We start from the raw sequence: 21794 nt of genomic DNA on the forward strand, positions 1-21794 counted from the left end.
ATTCTACAACATTTTGCTATGCTGATGGACAGTGACTGTAATGGGGTTTGTGGGGAGGACCTGGTATAGGGGAGATCCTAGTAAACATAATATTGTTCATGTAACTGTAGAATAGTGATATGATAACAAAAAAAAAAAAAAAAAAGAGAAAGAAAAGGGGGATTACTCCCTGATAGGATAAAATTAACTGCAACTCATTGAGTAATGCATGCTTTACATATCCTTAATTTTGATCTTTTAAAAGGTGTCAGATGATCAGCTATGGAAGTACATTTTTCTGATAATATTCCTTTCTCTTAAAAAAAAAGCAGTTCCTGTGTGGTGATCTCCAATAGGTTCCTCACAATGGTATAAAGGTCATATCAAAGTGTGGGCAAAAGGTTTGTTTGTGTTTATACAAAGGATGAAAGCCTAATTTGGCTACACAGAAAACAAAGAAAGATACGATATGAAGAAGAACTTCCAACATCAACATCCTCTGGAAGAGTCATTCCAGAAGACGATCATCAAAAAACTTCAAGGAAGATCCTGGTGCTGCTGCAGTTGTAGCTGCATTCATCCCAATGGTTCCTGGACTTGCCATTGGAATGAAGAAGGAGATATCTAAGCTGGCCTGTGCATACAGTAAAACAACAAATTTGACTGGATCTATACTGTCGGAACTCAACCAAGAATTAGGAGAAGTGCAAGTTGCAGTGCTCCAAAATCGTGCGACTATAGACTATCTACTGTTAAAAGAACATATGGGATGTGAACAGTTTCCAGGAATGTGTTGTTTTAATTTGTCTGATTTTTCTCAAACTATTCAAATTCAGTTACACAATATCCATCATATCATTGATAAGTTTTCACAAATGCCTTGGGTACCTAACTGGTTTTCTTGGTTTCACTGGATATGGCTGGTAATTGTAGGTCTGCTTTGGTTATGTAGCTGTATTCCTATTATGTTAATGTGTGTGCACAATTTAATTAGTAGTTTAAAACCTATACATGCTTATGTTACTCTACAAGAAGATATGTCAAAGAAATAATCTATCTTCCCATGTTTTCTTCCATCTGCTACTTCTATAGCTTTTCTTCTTCCTTCCTAATTACAACCCTTTAGTAGAATTCGTGCCTTTTATCGAAAATTCCCGAGTATCATAATTCTTCCAAGTGGTAAAGATACCTCAAGACAAATGCTGGGCATAGAAGCCACAGGGCATAAATCTGCAAAGAAGTAAAAAGCTAACCTTTTCAAACAATATGGCTTCTCTCTCACTGACCAACTTTACATTTCCCTGTATGGCCCCGGAAGATGACTGGTTAGCCAGAGACGGGTAAGATTCCTCAAGGGAGGAACAACCTAAGACAGGAACAGTCACAGGGGGGCCGTCAGGTGAGAAATTGGGGACCAACAGAGGTGATGCTTAGTACCTCACCCCCCGTTTTGAGAGAAATCGTCTATATCCATGGATTTTTTGTTGCCCTTGTCTAGCTTGGATTAATACTTAGTCTATAGGCACAGACCTGATCATCTACATTTGCCCTCTTATAGCACTAAATTATGTTTTCTACCTTTATCTTGCATCTACCTACCACTTCAACATTTTATTTTAAAATAATAATAATAATAATAATAATAAGGGAGAAATGTGGAATTCACATATAAATCAAGTATAAAAATCAAACAAATAATCATACTGACCTGACTGTTTATAGTTCATGATGCGTGATCAAAACCGAAAGTTTCTGTGATAAGACTGCCCTTGCACTGTTCACCATGTAAGAACTTATTCACTACGTAAGAACTTGTTCACCATGTAAGAACTTATTCATTATGCTTCAGAAGATTGGAGACTGTTGAGAATTAGGCTTGGGGTTGATTAATGACTGTGCATTGAGTCCCCTATACAGAATTTTATTGTTGTTAACAACCATTTGATCAATAAATATGAGAGATGCCCTCTCAAAAAAAAAAAGGGAAAAAAAAAATAAAAATAAAAACACAGTCCCCCAGTTGCTTCACTCTACTGAGATCCACTCAACAAAGTCATAAAATGGAAGCAAAATATTATTTGCAGCTTACCCGCCTGCACTACACACTTGTGCTCATCTCAGATGAAAGGTCCAAAGGATCACATGGAGGTTACTAACCAGCTGCGATGAAAGGGATCTACTTTGGGACTGAGGGTGACTGGAGGAGTGCAATGAGTCAGAGGCAAAGAGCATCCAGATAGTCACGGCTACTGAAAACATCAACCTTCTAAACAGCCCTGGTAACAGCCTATAGTTTTAAAAAAAATGATTCTTTACAATTGCTGAAAAAGCCTTTAGTTCTCTTCTTCTGGATTCCCTATCATATAATTTATCTACAGTTCTTAACCTTTGCTACACCCAAAACACCATTCTTAACCTCTTTAAGCTAATTATCAGACCTCTTACTTTACAAGGAAGAGTGAGGCCAAGTAATATACTTCATCAGCTTCCCTTTGCTCTACCTCTTAAGTTTTTTCTTCAGACAAGGTCTTCACTTGTGTCACTGGGTTCCCATTTGCCTCTTTCTGTTCCCCACTGAGCACACTTTAGCGTCCACCTCATAATGTCAATATGCCCACTTACTTTTACAACATTTTTTCAGCACCCACGAAGAGCAACTCACTGAATTACTATTAGACAGAAAGTTAAATAAAAATACAGTCTTTCTTTCAGGAAAGTCTCAAACTAATGGGAAAGATGAATATAAACCAACTGCTTCTTTTAAGCTGTCTCTTAGTGTTTGTATACTAATGCCACCAATATCTTAAGCTTGAAATTCTAATAATCTTACACACTTACTCCTTTTTATTCATGCACTCTGTCTTCCTAACTCCCAGTCCCCCACTCAAGGCCTAATTCAAACAGCATGTCTTTCAGAAAGTGTTCCTTGGCCTCCTCATCTTTATAGTTCTCCCTCTTCAGAAAAGCCAAGACACTATGTGCATGTATCTCGTGACATTTAGTTTGTTTCCCTCCACACTCTGGTTCTATATAGAAGCAGGATTTATATCGGATTCTTCTTTGCATCCCCAAACAGCACTGCAAGCAATGTCTTACCCAGAGTATTGAAAACTGTCAGATTTGAACTGAATGAACTAAACTCCACCTGAACTTTGGACACAGTAGAAGCAAAAGAGTTTTTCTAGAGTAACCATTTTCTTCAAGAAAAAATAATTAAGGCTACATAATAATTTAGGTGTTCCAGCTCAAGAAAATACATTGTTCTTCTTAAGCTAAGGAAGATCCTCTTAATCTCCTTCAAAATCCAAGTCAACTCAAAAGCACACTATAGACAGTAGTCTTTGCAATGTCACATTATTTTTTTAAAGCATATTTAAAAGATAGAGTCTTAAATATTCAGGTTTACATTTGGGAATTTCTTTATCTAAACTGTTTACAAGACAAAAGGTATTTTGACAAACTATTTGACCTGATGAAATGTTATTACAAGTGTATTTGTAACACAGCAACAATTGATGCCTATCAGAATATTTAGTCAGCATACACTACATTATCTTCTGCTTTAATCTATATGCAGCATAGAAAACAATTTCACAAAATGAAATATGTCATTAAGTTTCAGCTTCATTAATAAGCTTCAGTGCATTCCTCTAAAAATTCATTTTCTTAAATGTCTTCAATTGACATAGTAAAACAAAATGAGAGAAAAAAGGTTTCCAAGTTTCCTTCATTACCAAGAAAAATAAAAATGCAGCCTAGCAGACAGAAGAGCTAGAATTTCCAAGGCATCTAAACCAAAAAAGTCAAGGCTTTAGCTTAATTCACCTAGAAGAAAGGACAGCTGGTGGAGGCCTGACACGTGGTACACAGCACTGCTGCAAGAATGCTGAATGAACAGAGAGGAACTGTCCGTCGCGTCATTACTGAGGTTGCACAGCAGAATCTGACCTACCTGGCTTATCCTTTCTGAAGAGACCCTGTATGACTGCAACTTCTGCTTCAGCAGCTCTGGATCACTGTGGCGGAATGGGCACCCTGACAACAAAACAACAAGCCAGGTTATATGAAATAACCACAAGGTTATTTACCAGGACTGAGTACAATACCAACTTGGGAGACTGTCTAAGCTCCCTTTAACTGTCTAACAGCTTATTAATAAAAAAGTTAATTGCCCATGGGTGCAACTGCTTTCCTCTCTTTATCTAAATGACGACTTACTGTACAGTTATCAGGGCACAACAGGCTCAAGAGTTATATAAAAATGTCACGGCACTCTCAGGCTCAGCTGCCGTTCCCTGAGAAGGGGAAAGAGTTTTAATCATGCCACTTGCTAACAAGCAGAAATAACAATCACAAGCTATAAAACAGTTTACCTAAAAACTTTAAACAATCTCACATTTTTTATAGTTAAAAATGTATATTTTTTTCTAGTCAAAAAATGTACATTAAAGGCACATGAGAGAAGGAAGATGATGTAAACAAAAAGAAAAATGTGAAAACTCTAAGAAATATAAAAACACATCATTTTCAGATGTAAACTTTATGACTATTTCCCATAGAGCAGAATCCACATAAATTTAGAAGAATCATAGATGGGAGTAAGATAGACAAACAGGAAAGTGTTTGTAGAAAAACAACTTACAGTAGATACATGTCATCTTCATATTATTTCATGAGAAAATTAAGATGGACTATTACAAATCTTTGCATTAATGAGAACAAAGAATTGAAATGTAAAAGCTCAATTATACTAAAATCTAGAAAATTTTAGATATTTTGATAGTTAGCTACAACGACAAGTCAAAATACTTATTTTCAAATTTAATACAGGAAGCCAGATTACTTTTTCAGTCATAAAGATGACAGATCTGTCAGTTAGTAAGAAACAAATGTCCATTTGAATGAAGTCAATAAAATGTATGTTGGAAAAAAAATAATGGCAAAGAGCCTAGATGACAAACCAATGTGTTTACAAAAATCTTAATAAAAAAAAACCATGATAATATTATGTATCTTACAAATTATGAAATTCATAGTATATACTTTATTCAGGTCAAAACTGTAATAATTTTTACTACAAGGAAATATATTGAAAAAAAATACATATATAGCACATGGTTAAGAGTTTGGAGCTATACTACCTAGGTTTGAATCTCAGTTTACCACTGACAACTTGGAAGACCTTTGGCAAATTTCTTGTCTCAGCTACACTTTCTGTCAAGTGTGGGAAATAATCACTCACAGAGCTCTTGTGAGAATGTAGTATGAAGCTCGTACATGCTCCTGGCGCACAGTAATAAACACTCAACATTGTTAGCTATTATTATTATTCTCAAAAACATCTGATAATGAAATTGCAAAGGATCCCAATGAGAAAGAAATGAGGCTGCACAGGGAATTCTTGGTAAGCCAAGAATTAAGACCAATTATTAAAGGACATGGAAAAAGAGACCAGTTACTTTAATTATCAACGTTACATTTGAATTAATGGCTATACCTGAATGACAAAGGTCAGACAGGGCAAGCTGGAGAGTACCAAAGTACCCAGGAGCAAAAAAAGCCTTTTAAATCTACCTTCACAGTTAGAAGAAAAAAGAAGAAACAGACTAGTGCTAAGAGAAGCTGGTGCTATTTTAACAGATGTCAGAAAGAAAACGGAACTCAGCAGCCCCTGCTTTGCATCTATGTCCCACAGCAAAGAGAGGCTAACCAGGTAACTATGAAGTGAATGCCTATGCAGTGAAGTGTTCGAAAGAGTTTCCCAACATACATTTGTGGAAGAGATGGATAAACACAGTCTAGAATATAGTCATATCGACACAGACTCTTAACTGGTGAACAACCATTCCAGGCAATGCTCGTTCATGAAATGATGTCAATCTAGGGGACTAAATAGTTATGCAAATTAACATAAAACTAAAAAGCACAGGCTTCCAGTCTGGCACTTAAGGAGCTTAGAAGTTGCTACTCCATCCTAACATGTAAAAAGCTGAACAAACTGAAAAATCAACAATTTTTAAATCTTTCAGAGAAATAAGGTCACAGAGCAATGGCCCCACCCAAAATTGGAGAGAGAGGCAGATACAAAGAGTAAGAATACACTAAGCAGAAATTCCTGTAGGAACCAGTGCTGGGGTAGGAAAACCTAACCTGCAGTTGACAAATTCCTTGAGGCTCAGTGTGGACAAGTCTGGGAGTTGAAAACCCTAAAGGGACCCAGTCATGGTGGGGCCTCGCACTGTAAGCTGAACCCCCAGGAGCTCCACTGGGCGCTCACAGTGGGTAACAGAGCAAACCTCCCATGCTTCCAGGAGGGGAAAAGTAACCACTTTGTAAATACTCCAGAGCAATATGTTCTTCTTAACAAGGCTTGCCCCCGGGACAGACCATCCAAACAGAGCCTAAAGTGCTGGGGTCCTACCTAGAGGGAAGGGAAATACGCAGATTCAGCATCCTGTAGCCGTCCTGCCCCCACTAAAGACGAGGAAGAAACTGAGGATGCCACTGAGGTTCACAGCCCAGGGCCACAGGCTCACGGAAGACTGAGACCTACAGGATCACAGGAGACCCCTGCTCACATTCAGCGCATTACCAAAGGCCCATTTACTGGTGTCCTTTTCTCCCGTATGTCACATATACCTTTTAAACAAAAATACAGGTATATGAAAAGGCAAAATCTACAGTTTGAAGAAAACTGAACAAGCACCAGAACTAGAGCCAGATATGGCAGGAGTGTTAGAATTATCAGGCTGGGAATTTCAAACAACTATGATTATTGTGCTAAGGGCTCTAATGGAAAAAGCAGACAATATGCAAGAACAGATGGGTAATATAAGTGGAGAGTTGGAAATTCCGAGAAAGAATCAAAAATAATTGCTAGAGATAAAAACACTAACAGTAGTGAAGAATGCCCTTCATGGGCTTATTAGCAGACAAAGCTAAAGAAATCTCTGAGTCAAAAGGAGATGTCAACAAGAACTTCCAAAACTGAAAAACAAAGAGAAAAAGGGCTGAAAAAAAAAATAGAATATCCAAAAACTGTGAGACAACCATGAAAGGTGTAACTATCATATAATGGGAATACCAGAAGGAGAAGAATGAAAGGGAAAAAAGCTATCTTTGAAGCAATAATGACAAAGAATTTCCCCCCAATTTATGTCAGACACCAAACCAAAGATGCAGGAACCTTAGAAAGCACCTACCTGGATGTATGAAGGGGTGGAGATGGATGGATGGAGCAAGCTAGATATATCATATTCATAATTCAGAAATCAAGAATAAAGAAAAACTCTTCAAAGAAATCAGAGGGGAAAAGCACCATATTTACAGAAGAGCAAAGATAACAATTATACCTAACTTATCATCCGAAACCATGAAAGCAAAAAGAGAGTGGAGTGAAATATTTAGTGTTGAAAGAGGGGGGAAAAACCCACAAACCAAGAATTCTTTACCATGCAAAATTATTCTTCCAAAGAAAAAAAGAAATAAAACTTTCTCAAACAAAACTTGAGGTAATTTGTTGCCAATAAACCTGCAAGGCAGGAAACGTTAGAAGTTCTTCAAAGAGAGGGGCAATAATATAGGGCAGAAACTCAAGTCTACCTTAAAGATAAGAACAACAACAGAGAATGATGACAGGTAATATAAAAACCTCTATTTGTCTTATTCTTACATGATCTAACAGATGATAGTTCAAAATAACAGTGGAAACACTGTATTCTATGTGGGTGCTTACATATGTATTTCTGTGTGTTTGTGTATTCCTATGACTAAATGAAATGAATGACAGAATCATTCAACAATATTTCCTTATTTATAAGGTACTTGTACTACCCGTGATGTGGTGATTTGTAAGGGGCTTGGATTAATTGTGAGTGTATAATAAAAGCTCGTAAAAAGTAAAACCAGAAGAGGGGTGGAAGATGGCGGCGTGAGTAGAGCAGCGGAAATCTCCTCCGAAAACAACATATATCTATGAAAATATAACAAAGACAACCCTTCCTAGAATAAAGACCAGAGGACACAGGACAATATCCTGACCACATCCGCACCTGAGAGAACCCAGCGCCTCGCGAAGGGGGTAAGATACAAGCCCCGGCCCGCGGGAGCCGAGCGCCCCTCCCCCCAACTCCCAGCGGGAAAAGAGCAGGCAGAGCGGGAGGGAGACGGAGCCCAGGACTGCCGAACACCCAGCCCCAGCCATCCGGGCCAGAGTGCAGGGCGCTCGATACTGGGAAAACAGGGCAGCAAGAACAGTGAGCGGGCACTGGAGGCTGGGCGCCAGAGGACATAAGAAAAGCACGCGACCATTTTTTTTTTGCTTTTTTGCTGTTTTGTTTTGGCGAGCGCTTTTTGGAAGTCTTAAAGGGATAGGGACCCCAATACTAGGGAAACAGGGCAGCAAGACCGGTGAGCAGAGGCCTGAGGCTGGCACCGGAAAATAAAGAAAAACGAGCGACCACCTTTTTTTTTTTTTAATTAAAAACTTTTTTTTTTTTTTAATTAAAAAATTTTTTTTTCTTTTTTTTTTTTTTGGTGGTCGTTGTTTTGTTTTGGCGGGTGCTTTTTGGAAGTCTTAAAGGGGAAGGGCGGGTCACTTAATACAGAGGTAGGGAATCCGGGATCTCTGGGCACCCTAACCCCTGGGCTGCAGGGAGCAGGGAGGCCCCTTAGGGAGATAAATAGCCTCACAGCAGCTCCTGCTCCAACGCAACTCCACCATTTTGGAGTAGCTGCCCGAGCCAGGCCACGCCCACAGCAACAGCGGAGATTAACTCCATAGCAGCCGGGCAGGAAGCAGAAACCCTGTCTGCGCGCAGCTGCGCAGCACAAGCCACTAGAGGCCGCTGTTCTCCCAGGAGAGGAGGGCCACAAACCAACAAGAAAGGAAGTCCTTCCAGCCGTCACTCGTCCCAGTTCTGCAGACTATTCCTATCACCATGAAAAGGCAAAGCTACAGGCAGACAAAGATCACAGAGACAACACCAGAGAAGGAGACAGACCTAACCAGTCTTCCTGACAAAGAATTCAAAATAAGAATCATAAACATGCTGACAGAGATGCAGAGAAATACGCAAGAGAAATGGGATGAAGTCCGGAGGGAGATCACAGATGCCAGAAAGGAGATCGCAGAAATGAAACAAACTCTGGAAGGGTTTATAAGCAGAATGGATAGAATGCAAGAGGCCATTGATGGAATTGAAATCAGAGAACAGGAACGCATAGAAGCTGACATAGAGAGAGACAAAAGGATCTCCAGGAATGAAACAATATTAAGAGAACTGTGTGACCAATCCAAAAGGAACAATATCCGTATTATAGGGGTCCCAGAAGAAGAAGAGAGAGGAAAAGAGATGGAAAGTATCTTAGAAGAAATAATTGCTGAAAACTTCCCCACACTGGGGGAGGAAGTAATCGAACAGACCACGGAAATACACAGAACCCCCAACAGAAAGGATCCAAGAAGGGCAACACCAAGACACATAATAATTAAAATGGCAAAGATCAAGGACAAGGAAAGAGTGTTAAAGGCAGCTAGAGAGGAAAAGGTCACCTATAAAGGGAAACCCATCAGGCTAACGTCAGATTTCTCAACAGAAACCCTACAGGCCAGAAGAGAATGGCATGATATATTTAATACAATGAAACAGAAGGGCCTTGAACCAAGGATACTGTATCCAGCACAACTATCATTAAAATATGACGGTGGGATTAAACAATTCCCAGACAAACAAAAGCTGAGGGAATTTGCTTCCCACAAACCACCTCTACAGAACATCTTACAGGGACTGCTCTAGATGGAAGCACTCCTAGAAAGAGCACAGCACAAAACACCCAACATATGAAGAATCGAGGAGGAGGAACAAGAAGGGAGAGAAGAAAAGAATCTCCAGACAGTGTCTATAACAGCTCAATAAGCGAGCTAAGTTAGGCAGTAAGATACTAAAGAGGCTAACTTTGAACCTTTGGTAACCACGAATTTAAAGCCTGCAATGGCAATAAGTACATATCTTTCAATAGTCACCCTAAATGTTAATGGATTGAATGCACCAATCAAAAGACACAGAGTAACAGAATGGATAAAAAAGCAAGACCCATCTATATGCTGCTTACAAGAAACTCACCTCAAACCCAAAGACATGTACAGACTAAAAGTCAAGGGATGGAAAAACATATTTCAAGCAAACAACAGTGAGAAGAAAGCAGGGGTTGCAGTACTAATATCAGACAAAATAGACTTCAAAACAAAGAAAGTAACAAGAGATAAAGAAGGACACTACATAATGATAAAGGGCTCAGTCAAACAAGAGGATATAACCATTCTAAATATATATGCACCCAACACAGGAGCACCAGCATATGTGAAACAAATACTAACAGAACTAAAGGGGGATATAGACTGCAATGCATTCATTCTAGGAGACTTCAACACACCACTCACCCCAAAGGATAGATCCACTGGGCAGAAAATAAGTAAGGACACGGAAGCACTGAACAACACAGTAGAGCAGATGGACCTAATAGACATCTATAGAACTCTACATCCAAAAGCAGCGGGATATACATTCTTCTCAAGTGCACATGGAACATTCTCCAGAATAGACCACATACTAGGCCACAAAAAGAGTCTCAGAAAATTCCAAAAGATTGAAATCCTACCAACCAACTTTTCAGACCACAAAGGCATAAAACTAGAAATAAACTGTACAAAGAAAGCAAAGAGGCTCACAAACACATGGAGGCTTAACAACACGCTCCTAAATAATCAATGGATCAATGACCAAATCAAAATGGAGATCCAGCAATATATGGAAACAAATGACAACAACAACACTAAGCCCCAACTTCTGTGGGACACAGCAAAAGCAGTCTTAAGAGGAAAGTATATAGCAATCCAAGCATATTTAAAAAAGGAAGAGCAATCCCAAATGAATGGTCTAATGTCACAATTATCGAAATTGGAAAAAGAAGAACAGATGAGGCCTAAGGTCAGCAGAAGGAGGGACATAATAAAGATCAGAGAAGAAATAAATAAAATTGAGAAGAATAAAACAACAGCAAAAATCAATGAAACCAAGAGCTGGTTCTTCGAGAAAATAAACAAAATAGATAAGCCTCTAGCCAGACTTATTAAGAAGAAAAGAGAGTCAACACAAATCAACAGTATCAGAAACGAGAAAGGAAAAATCAAAACGGACCCCACGGAAATGCAAAGAATTATTGGAGAATATTATAAAAACCTATATGCTAACAAGCTGGGAAACCTAGGAGAAATGGACAACTTCCTAGAAAAACATAACCTTCAAGATTGACCCAGGAAGAAACAGAAAATCTAAACAAACCAATTACCAGCAACGAAATTGAAGCGGTAATCAAAAAACTACCAAAGAACAAAACCCCCGGGCCAGATGGATTTACCTCGGAATTTTATCAGACATACAGGGAAGACATAATACCCGTTCTCCTTAAAGTTTTCCAAAAAATAGAGGAGGAGGGGATACTCCCAAACTCATTCTATGAAGCTAATATCACCCTAATACCAAAACCAGGCAAAGACCCCACCAAAAAAGAAAACTACAGATGAATATCCCTGATGAACGTAGATGCAAAAATACTCAACAAAATATTAGCAAACCGAATTCAAAAATACATCAAAAGGATCATACACCATGACCAAGTGGGATTCATCCCAGGGATGCAAGGATGGTACAACATTCGAAAGTCCATCAACATCATCCACCACATCAACAAAAAGAAAGACAAAAACCACATGATCATCTCCATAGATGCTGAAAAAGCATTTGACAAAGTTCAACATCCATTCATGATAAAAACTCTCAGCAAAATGGGAATAGAGGGCAAGTACCTCAACATAATAAAGGCCATCTATGATAAACCCACAGCCAACATTATATTGAACAGCGAGAAGCTGAAAGCATTTCCGCTGAGATCGGGAACTAGACAGGGATGCCCACTCTCTCCACTGTTATTTAACATAGTACTGGAGGTCCTAGCCACGGCAATCAGACAAAACAAAGAAATACAAGGAATCCAGATTGGTAAAGAAGAAGTTAAACTGTCACTATTTGCAGATGACATGATACTGTACATAAAAAACCCTAAAGACTCCACCCCAAAACTACTAGAACTGATATCGGAATACAGCAAAGTTGCAGGATACAAAATCAACACACAGAAATCTGTGGCTTTCCTATATACTAACAATGAAGCAACAGAAAGAGAAATCAGGAAAACAACCCCATTCACAATTGCATCAAAAAAAAATAAAATACCTAGGAATAAACCTAACCAAAGAAGTGAAAGACTTATACTCTGAAAACTACAAGTCACTCTTAAGAGAAATTAAAGGGGACACTAATAGATGGAAACTCATCCCATGCTCGTGGCTAGGAAGAATTAATATCGTCAAAATGGCCATCCTGCCCAAAGCAATATACAGATTTGATGCAATCCCTATGAAACTACCAGCAACATTCTTCAATGAACTGGAACAAATAGTTCAAAAATTCATATGGAAACACCAAAGGCCCCGAATAGCCAAAGCAATCCTGAGAAAGAAGAATAAAGTAGGGGGGATCTCACTCCCCAACTTCAAGCTCTACTATAAAGCCATAGTAATCAAGACAATTTGGTACTGGCACAAGAGCAGAGCCACAGACCAATGGAACAGACTAGAGAATCCAGACATTAACCCAGACATATATGGTCAATTAATATTTGATAAAGGAGCCATGGACATACAATGGCGAAATGACAGTCTCTTCAACAGGTGGTGCTGGCAAAACTGGACAGCTACATGTAGGAGAATGAAACAGGACCACTGTCTAACCCCATATACAAAAGTAAACTCAAAATGGATCAAAGACCTGAATGTAAGCCATGAAACCATTAAACTCTTGGAAGAAAACATAGGCAAAAACCTCTTAGACATAAACATGAGTGACCTCTTCTTGAACATATCTCCCCGGGCAAGGAAAACAACAGCAAAAATGAACAAGTGGGACTATATTAAGCTGAAAAGCTTCTGTACAGCAAAAGACACCATCAATAGAACAAGAAGGATCCCTACAGTATGGGAGAATATATTTGAAAATGACACATCCGATAAAGGCTTGACGTCCAGAATATATAAGGAGCTCACACGCTTCAACAAACAAAAAACAAATAACCCAATTAAAAAATGGGCAGAGGAACTGAACAGACGGTTCTCCAAAAAAGAAATACAGATGGCCAACAGACACATGAAAAGATGCTCCACATTGCTAATTATCAGAGAAATGCAAATTAAAACTACAATGAGGTATCACCTCACACCAGTAAGGATGGCTGCCATCCAAAAGACAAACAACAAATGTTGGTGAGGCTGTGGAGAAAGGGGAACCCTCCTACACTGCTGGTGGGAATGTAAGTTAGTTCAACCATTGTGGAAAGCAGTATGGAGGTACATCAAAATGCTCAAAACAGACTTACCATTTGACCCAGGAATTCCACTCCTAGGAATTTACCCTAAGAACACAGCAATCAAGTTTGAGAAAGACAGATGCACCCCTATGTTTATTGCAGCACTATTTACAATAGCCAAGAATTGGAAGAAACCTAAATGTCCATCAATAGATGACTGGATAAAGAAGATGTGGTACATATACACAATGGAATACTACTCAGCCATAAGAAAAGGGCAAATCCAATCATTTGCAGCAACATGGATGGAGCTGGAGGGTATTATGCTCAGTGAAACAAGCCAAATGGAGAAAGAGAAATACCAAATGATCTCACTTATCTGTGGAATATAAGAACAAAGGAAGAACTGAAGGAACAAAACAGCAGCAGAATCACAGAACTCAAGAATGGACTAACAGGTACCAAAGGGAAAGGGACTGGGGAGGATGGGTGGGTAGGGAGGGATAAGGGGGGGAGAAGTAGGGGGGTATTAAGATTAACATGCATGGGGGGGTAGGAGAAAAAGGAGGGCTATACAACACAGAGAAGGCAAGTAGTGATTCTACAACATTTTGCTATGCTGATGGACAGTGACTGTAAAGGGGTTTATAGGGGAGACCTGGTATAGGGGAGAGCCTAGTAAACATAATATTCGTCATGTAAGTGTAGATTAGTGATACCAAAAACAAAGCAAAAAAAAAAAAAAAGGGCAGTTCCTGTGTGGTAACCTCCAACAAGTTCTACACAAGGGTATAAAGGGCATATAAAAGTGTAGGCAAAAGGTCTGTTTGTGTTTATACAGAGGATCAAAGCCTAATTGGGCTACCCCGAAAATGAACTAAGATACGATATGAAAAAGAACTTCCAACATCAGCACTCTCGGGAAGACTCATGCCAGAAGATGATCATCAAAAAACCCCAACAAAGATCCACGCACTGCTACAGCTGTAGATGCACTCATCCCACCAGTTCCTGGACTTGCCATGGGAATGAGGAAGGAGATATCTAAGCTGACCTGTGCATACAGTAAAACAACAAATTTGACTGGATCTCTACTGTTGGCACTCAACCAAGAATTTGGAGAAGTGCAAATTGTAGCGCTCCAAAGTCTTACAACTACAGACTATTTACTGTTAAAAGAACATATGGCATGTGAACAGTCCCCAGGAATGGGTTGTTTTAATTTGTCTGATTTCTCTCAGACTTTTCAAGTTCAGTTGGACAATATCCACCATATCATAGATAAGTTTTCACAAATGCCTAAGGTGCCTAACTGGTTTTCTTGGTTTCACTGGAGATGGCTGGTAATTACAGATATGCTTTGGTTATGTAACTATACTCCTATTATGTTAATGTGTGTGCGCAATTTAAGTAGTAGCTTAAAACCTATATAGGCTGAAGTTACTCTACAAGAAGATATGTCAAAGAAATAATCAATCTTCCCATGTTTTCTTCCGCCTGCTACTTCTATAGCTTTTCTTCTTCCTTCCTAATTACAACCCTTAAATAGAATTCGTGCCTCATATCAAATTTACCGAGTATCATAATTCTTCCAAGTGGTAAAGATACCTCAAGACAAATGTTGGGCATAGAAGCTACAGGGCATAAATATGCAAAGAAATAAAAAGCTAGCCATTTCAAACAATAAGGCTTCTCTCTCACTTACCAACTTTACATTTCCCTGTATGGCCCCGGAAGATGACTGGTTAGCCAGAGACGGGTAAGATTCCTCAAGGGAGGAACAACCTAAGACAGGCACAGTCGCAGGGGACCATCAGGTGAGAAATTGGGGATCAACAGAGGTGAGGCTTAGAACCTCACCCCCCCGTTCTGAGAGAAATCTTCTGCATACGTGGATGTTTTATTGCCCTTGTCTAGCTTGGATTAACACATAGTCTACAGGCACACACCTGATCATCTACATTTGCTCTCTTACAACACTAAACTATGTTTTCTACCTTTATCTTGTATCTACCTACCACTTCAGCATTTTATTAAAAATAATAATAATAAAGAGAGAAATGTGGTATCCACATATAAATCAAGTATAAAAACCAAATGAGTATTCATATTTGAACTGACTGTTTAGAGTTCATAATGCATGAGCAAAACCGAAAGTTTCTGTGATGACTGCCCTTGTACTGTTCACTATGTAACTTATTCATTATGTCAGAATTTGTTCTCCATGTAAGAACTTGTTTGTTATGCCTCAGAAGATTGGAGACTGACGAAAATTAGGCTTGGGGTGGATTAATGATTGTGCATTGAGCATTGACTCCCCTATACAGAATTTTATTGTCGTTAACAACCATTTGATCAATAAATATGAGAGATGCCCTCACAAAAAAAAAAAAAAAAATGGACAGACTTCCAATGGTAAAATAAATAAGTAACCGGGATGTAATGTATAGCATAAGGAATATAATCAAGATATTGTAACAGCCTGGTAGGGTGATAGCTGGAACCTAGAATTATGTATATAAATGTTTTACCACTGTGTTGTACACTTGAAACTAATGTAATGTAATACTGTGCGTCAACTACCCTTCAATAAAAAATAATTATTAAAAAAAAAAAAAAAAGTAAAACTACTTAAAAGAGTAACAAAGAAGTTTAACAGATTTGCTAAGAAAGGAGAAAAATGGAATCATATAAAATGCTCAGTTAATCCACAAAAGGCAGAAAAGGTGTGGGAGACAAAACAGAAACAAAAAATAAGGGCAACAAATAGAAAAAATGTAGTAACAAATACAGTAGCTATTAATCTAACTATATCGATAATCACTTTAAGCATCAGTGGTCCAATTACACCAATAGAAACAGATTGTCAGAGTGGGTCAAAAAGTAAGACCCAATTGCATGTTGTGTAAAAAGAAAGCTGCTTTAAATATAAAGACACAAACAGATAAAAGTGCAGGGATGGAGAAAAGTGAGGGAGGAGTAACGACACCATGACAACACAAATCACAGAAAGTGAGAGTGGTTATCTTAGTTTCGGACAGAGCCGACATTAGAGCAAGAAAATCTATTAGGGATATTACAGAATATCAAGGGGGTGAATACTCCAAGGAGACGTAACAATCCTTAATGTGTATGCACCTAACAACAGAGTATGAAAATACATGAGGCAAAAGCTGACTGCAAAGAGAAACAGGGGAATTATTAGATACTGCAACACCCCTCCATCAGAAATGGACACATCCATCAGGCAGAAAATCAGCAACAACACAGTTGAACTCAACAGCACCACCAATCAACTGGATATAACTGATACCCATGAAAGGGCTACATCCTCCAACAGCCGATTCCTCACTCTTCTCGGCTCACATGCAACACACCTTCTGGTACAGGAGGTCAATAGTGGGCGAGGTTGTGTATGTGTGGGCAGCAAGACGCCATGTGGGAACTCTGTACTTCCTGCTCACTTTTGCTGGGAACCTAAAACTGCTCTAAAAATATAGCTTGCTCATTAAAAAAAAGTAAGATTGACGTGTCTAATAAATAATATGAACTGAGTGTTTGATAAGTGTATTACTTTTTAACTGATAGAGTTTAAATTAAAAACAAAGTAAAACAAACAGAATGACTGAAATAAGTAAGATATGACTTAACAGGAATAAGAAATATAAAGTCCTGTATTTAAGCTAATAAAAAGTCAACAAGAGCAAGCAAGGAAAGCTAGGGCCTGGGAACTGACGGAAGAACGCCTGAAGACTCAGTGTAAGTTAACTGCCTCATATGGCTGCTTAAAAAAGCTGTAGACTTTCTTAACAGAAGTATCTGGTCAATGGTTTTCAAAGTTTAGAAATCATAAAAATCATCCAGGGAGCTTGTACATAAATCTGATTTTATAAGTCTGAGGGTGGAGCCTGAGAATCTGCATTTCTCAAAGGCACCTGATGCGACTGACACAGGTGATCAGAACCACTCACCGTGTATACCGTACTGCCCACCTTTTCACCAATTACATATGAATGCACAGGAATTTTTTTTTAAATCTCTGGACACCTGAAGCATCTCTCTTAAAATTCTGTTTGTAATGATTTCATCTTTAACAGCCTAAAAGTATGTGATCTTTTGAAAAAGAATTTTATTTACAATGCTAAGACAAAAAAAGTTTTGACACATACTATAGTAAGCTTTGGTAATCTAAGAAATTACTGATATGGACCATTAAATCATTCTCTGACATACCAGATAAATGAGGAACTTTTCAAGGTGTGCTCAGATATTTTAGAAATAAGTTGATGAACTCAGAAATTTACAGAAAAGAGTTCAACCTTTTTTGTTTTTCAACCTAGAGCTTAGGCAAACTGACAAATGGTTGATACCATGACTTGTAAAACCCCTCACTTAATCTTTGTTAATTAGATGATGATAATGAGAATAAAACAAAACAACTTTTCCTCGGTAGTCTTTTGAAAAATCAATGAATCAACTATTTTAAAATTTGGTATTGAATTTCAAACGGCTTTGAAGAACTTGTATCGGTCTCCTAAGACACTTGCAGAACACAAGGAAGATCAGAGCAGGTCAAAGGGGGGACTGAGAACTAAAGAGCCTGCTTCAGCACAAACTGAGGAGCAGCTGAGGGGATTTCGCTTGTTGACCCAGTTCAGTAACAAGACAAATCACAAGAGTAATGGAGCTCTAGCTTGACCCTGATGGCTGACATAAGCTACAAACTAGATCCTGTCAGTAATGCAAAAAGCCATTGCACAGTTTAAATGTTTTCTACTGAGCTGCTGGGTTTCTCGACTTTCCAAACACACCCAGTGGAAGCACTTACCATGATAATCTCCTTGGCCTGGTGGACTAGTCAGAATAATCTTCAGACAACTGAAAGGTGTGTAGTCTGTCCTCTTGCCTTCCTTTCCGAAGCTATGACGGATATTGTAGGAGTAGCCTTTGTCAAACTGATCGGAAGAAAAAGAAAGAAGAGACAATATGGCATTAGTGGTGTAATCAGTGTCAGCTAGAATCAAAGAGTACAAAGTGATATTTTTAAAAATAAATTCAGCATTCATATAATATACTCATTTGGGCCTTTTATGATATAAATCATTTTTTAAAGGTGCAAAACTTACAAGAAACAAATTTCTCAGGTAGACACAGCTGTTTGTATTTACAATGTTTAAAGATGAAGATAATCCCTTCCTGAGAAGAATAACTGATTCGCCCGTTTCTTGGTTTGAGTCCAAAGATTATACCAGATTAGCCTCTTCTCTACCTCCAAACCTAGTTCTCCCTGATTCCCACATCCTATTCTGAAATGCCCCTTAACATCATTCCCCTCTCCTGCATTTTTTCACCATCCTAAGGAAGCAGTCAGCAAATGCCTGATGAATGAATGAACTACTGCGATTGCCTCCTACCTGGAATTCCTGACTCCGTATTTGTAAAGCAAGCTCATGGGACAGAAAGGACTTTGAAATGGGTGGGATAGGAAGAAAAAAAAGGAATTGACATTTAATGAAAGGCTCAGTACAGTGGGATTAAGCTGTCCAATGCTTTATGGAAGGTAAGGAAGAAAATTAGAATTAAGATATAAGAAAATACTGTTATTTTTTTGGTGAGATTTTTAAATTTGAGGTTACAATTTACATATAGTTAAGTGCACAGATCTCAAGCCTACAGTCTGATCAGTTTTGACAAATCACTGTACCTATGTAATCCGTACCCTATCAGGAGAGAGAACATTTTCACCAATCCAGAGGCCCTTGTGCCCCTTTTCGCAGGCAACAGTCTTCCCCTCCCTCCATATCCAGGAGCAACTACTGATCTGACTTTTGTTACCAAAGTTTAAGCTATTCTACAACTTTATATAAATGGAATCACAAATAAAGTGTTTTGTGTCTGATTCTTTCATGTCTTTTTATATTGAGATTTGCCCATGCCGTTCACTACACGTACCAGCAGTGTGTTCCTTTTATTGTTGTGTTCCACTGTATGCATATAACAAATAGTTTATCTAGTCCCCTACTGATGGACACATGGGCTCTTCTAGTGTGCGGCTATTATCAATGAAGCTACCATGAACATTCTTACAGGTGACTTTTGTGGACGTTTACTTTCATTTCTCGCAGATAAATTTTACACAGAATTGCTCCCAATGTTTTTCCGGAGTGGCTGTATGATTTTATACCCAACTAGCAATGCAGGAGAGTTCCACATTGTCCCCAAAATTTGGTTGTGCCCATTTTGTTCACTTTAGCCATTCCAGCGGGCAGGCAGCAGCATCTCATCTTGCATTTCCTTGATGACTGCTACTGTTGGGCACATTTCATATGCTTCTTGGCTGATGAAATGCCTTATTTTGTGAAGTGTCTGTTCAAATCTTTTGCCATTTAAACATCCATTATGTTTACATATGAATTCTTTACATATTCTGGATTTAAACCTATTGTTAGATACAGATTCTTCTCGCCTTACTATGGGGTTCTGTCCTGATAAACCCATCATAAAAAATATTGTTAAGTCAAAAACACATTTAATACACGTAACCTGAACATTATAGCTTAGACTACCCACATTAAATATGCTCAGAACACTTACATTAGCCTACATTGTGCAAGATCATCTAACACAAAGCCTATTTTACAATGAAGTGTTGAATATCTCGAAATTTACTGAATACTGTACTGAAAGTGAAAAACAGAATGGCTGTATGAGTGCAGAATGGTCGTTAAGTATTGGTGGTTTAACCTTGTCATCGTGTGGCTGACTGGGAGTTGCAGCTCACTGAAGCTACCCAACATCACAAGAGTGTCCTAATGAACATTAATAGCCCAGAAAAAGATCAAAATTCAAAATTCCAAGTACTGAGTACATCTCTACTGAGTATGTATCATTTTTGCACCATCATAAAGTTGAAAAATCCTAAGTCAAAACACGGTAAGGTCAGGGACTACCTGTGTGGATGTTATGAATATTTTCTTACTGTCTGTGGATTGTCTATTTATTCTCTTGATATTATCTTCTGATAAAATGAGCTTTATACAATTTTTGAATGAAGGTATTATTGAAATACAGTCTTATGAAGGTTTCACATGAAAAACAATGTGGTCACTACAATCACCCATATTATCGAGTCCCCCCCCCAAACCCCACTGCAGTCACTGTCCATCAGTGTAGTAAGATGCCACAGAGTCACTACTTGTCATCACTGTGCTACACAGTCTTCCCCATGATCCCCCCCACACCATGTATGTCAATCATAATACCCCTCAATGCCCTTCTCCCTCTCTCCCCACCGCCCTCCACCATCATCCCTCACCTTTGGTAACTGCTAGTCCTTTCTTGGAGTTTGTGAGTCTGCTGCTGTTTTGTTCCTTCAGTTTTGCTTTGTTGTTATACTCCACAAATGAGGGAAATAATTTGGTACTTGTCTTTCTCTGCCTGGCTTATTTCACTGAGCATAATATCCTCGGGGTCCATCCATGTTGTTGCAAATGGTAGGATTTGTTTCTTTCTTATGGCTGAATAGTATTCCATTGTGTATATGTACATCTTCTTGATCCACTCATGTACTGATGGACACTTAGTTTGCTTGCATATCTTAGCTATTGTAAATAGTGCTGCAATAAACATAGGGGTGCATATGTCTTTTTGAATCTGAGAACTTGTATTCTTTGGGTAAATTCCTAGTTGTAGAATTCCCATGTCAAATGGTATTTCTATTTTTAGTTTTTTGAGGAACCTCCATATTGCTTTCCACAATGGCTGAACTAGTTTACATTCCCACCAGCAGTGTAGGAGGGTTCCCCTTTCTCCACATCCTCACAAATATGTATTGTTCTTAGTTTTTTCAATACTGGCCATTCTAACTAGTATGAGGTGATATCTCATTGTGGTTTTAATTTGCAGTTCCCTGATAATTAGCAATGTGGAGCATTTTTTCATGTGCCTGTTGGCCATCTGAATTTCTTCTTTGGAGAAGTGTCTGTTCATATCCTCTGCCCATTTTTTAATAGGGTTACTTGCTTTTTGGTTGTTGAGGCATGTGGAGATTTTTTTTGATGAACACTAATTTATCAACATTTTTATGGTAGTGAGGTGTCCTAAAGATAGGTTGCAAAGATATTCTTCTATGTTGTCCTTTAGAAGCTGTAATGTTTTCATTTTTTAAATCTAGGTACTGATTCATTGTATTTTGTGTGTGTGATGTGAGGTAAGAGTCCAGGTTCTTTTTTATCCTCTATAGGGGAGGAAATACCTTATTCCCTCTACCCTCCTAGATTCAGTGTCTGGAGCCCATGAATCAAACCGACAAAAGAGAGATGAACACAAATAAAAAAGTTTGATTACTTATCTACGTAAGTACACACATCATTGTGGCAGTCTTACAAAGTAGT

The 21794-nt window shown here is 38.5% G+C and overlaps 1 protein-coding gene across 4 annotated transcripts in view; it reads right to left on the bottom strand.

The window, feature by feature from the left end:
• PRIM2 (DNA primase subunit 2) overlaps positions 1–21794 on the bottom strand; it is a 343351-nt gene that overhangs the window by 42795 nt on the left and 278762 nt on the right. For all 4 annotated transcript variants that reach the window (XM_057493690.1, XM_036916298.2, XM_036916299.2 and 1 more), the window contains 2 exons: positions 18230–18356; positions 3932–4014 (listed from right to left, as the gene is read on the bottom strand). In XM_057493690.1, the coding sequence (XP_057349673.1) occupies positions 3932–4014; positions 18230–18356 (210 nt within the window). The remainder of the gene's footprint in view (positions 1–3931; positions 4015–18229; positions 18357–21794) is intronic.

This window comes from Manis pentadactyla, chromosome 16 (assembly GCF_030020395.1).
Source record: "Manis pentadactyla isolate mManPen7 chromosome 16, mManPen7.hap1, whole genome shotgun sequence".
Lineage (NCBI taxonomy): Eukaryota > Metazoa > Chordata > Mammalia > Pholidota > Manidae > Manis > Manis pentadactyla.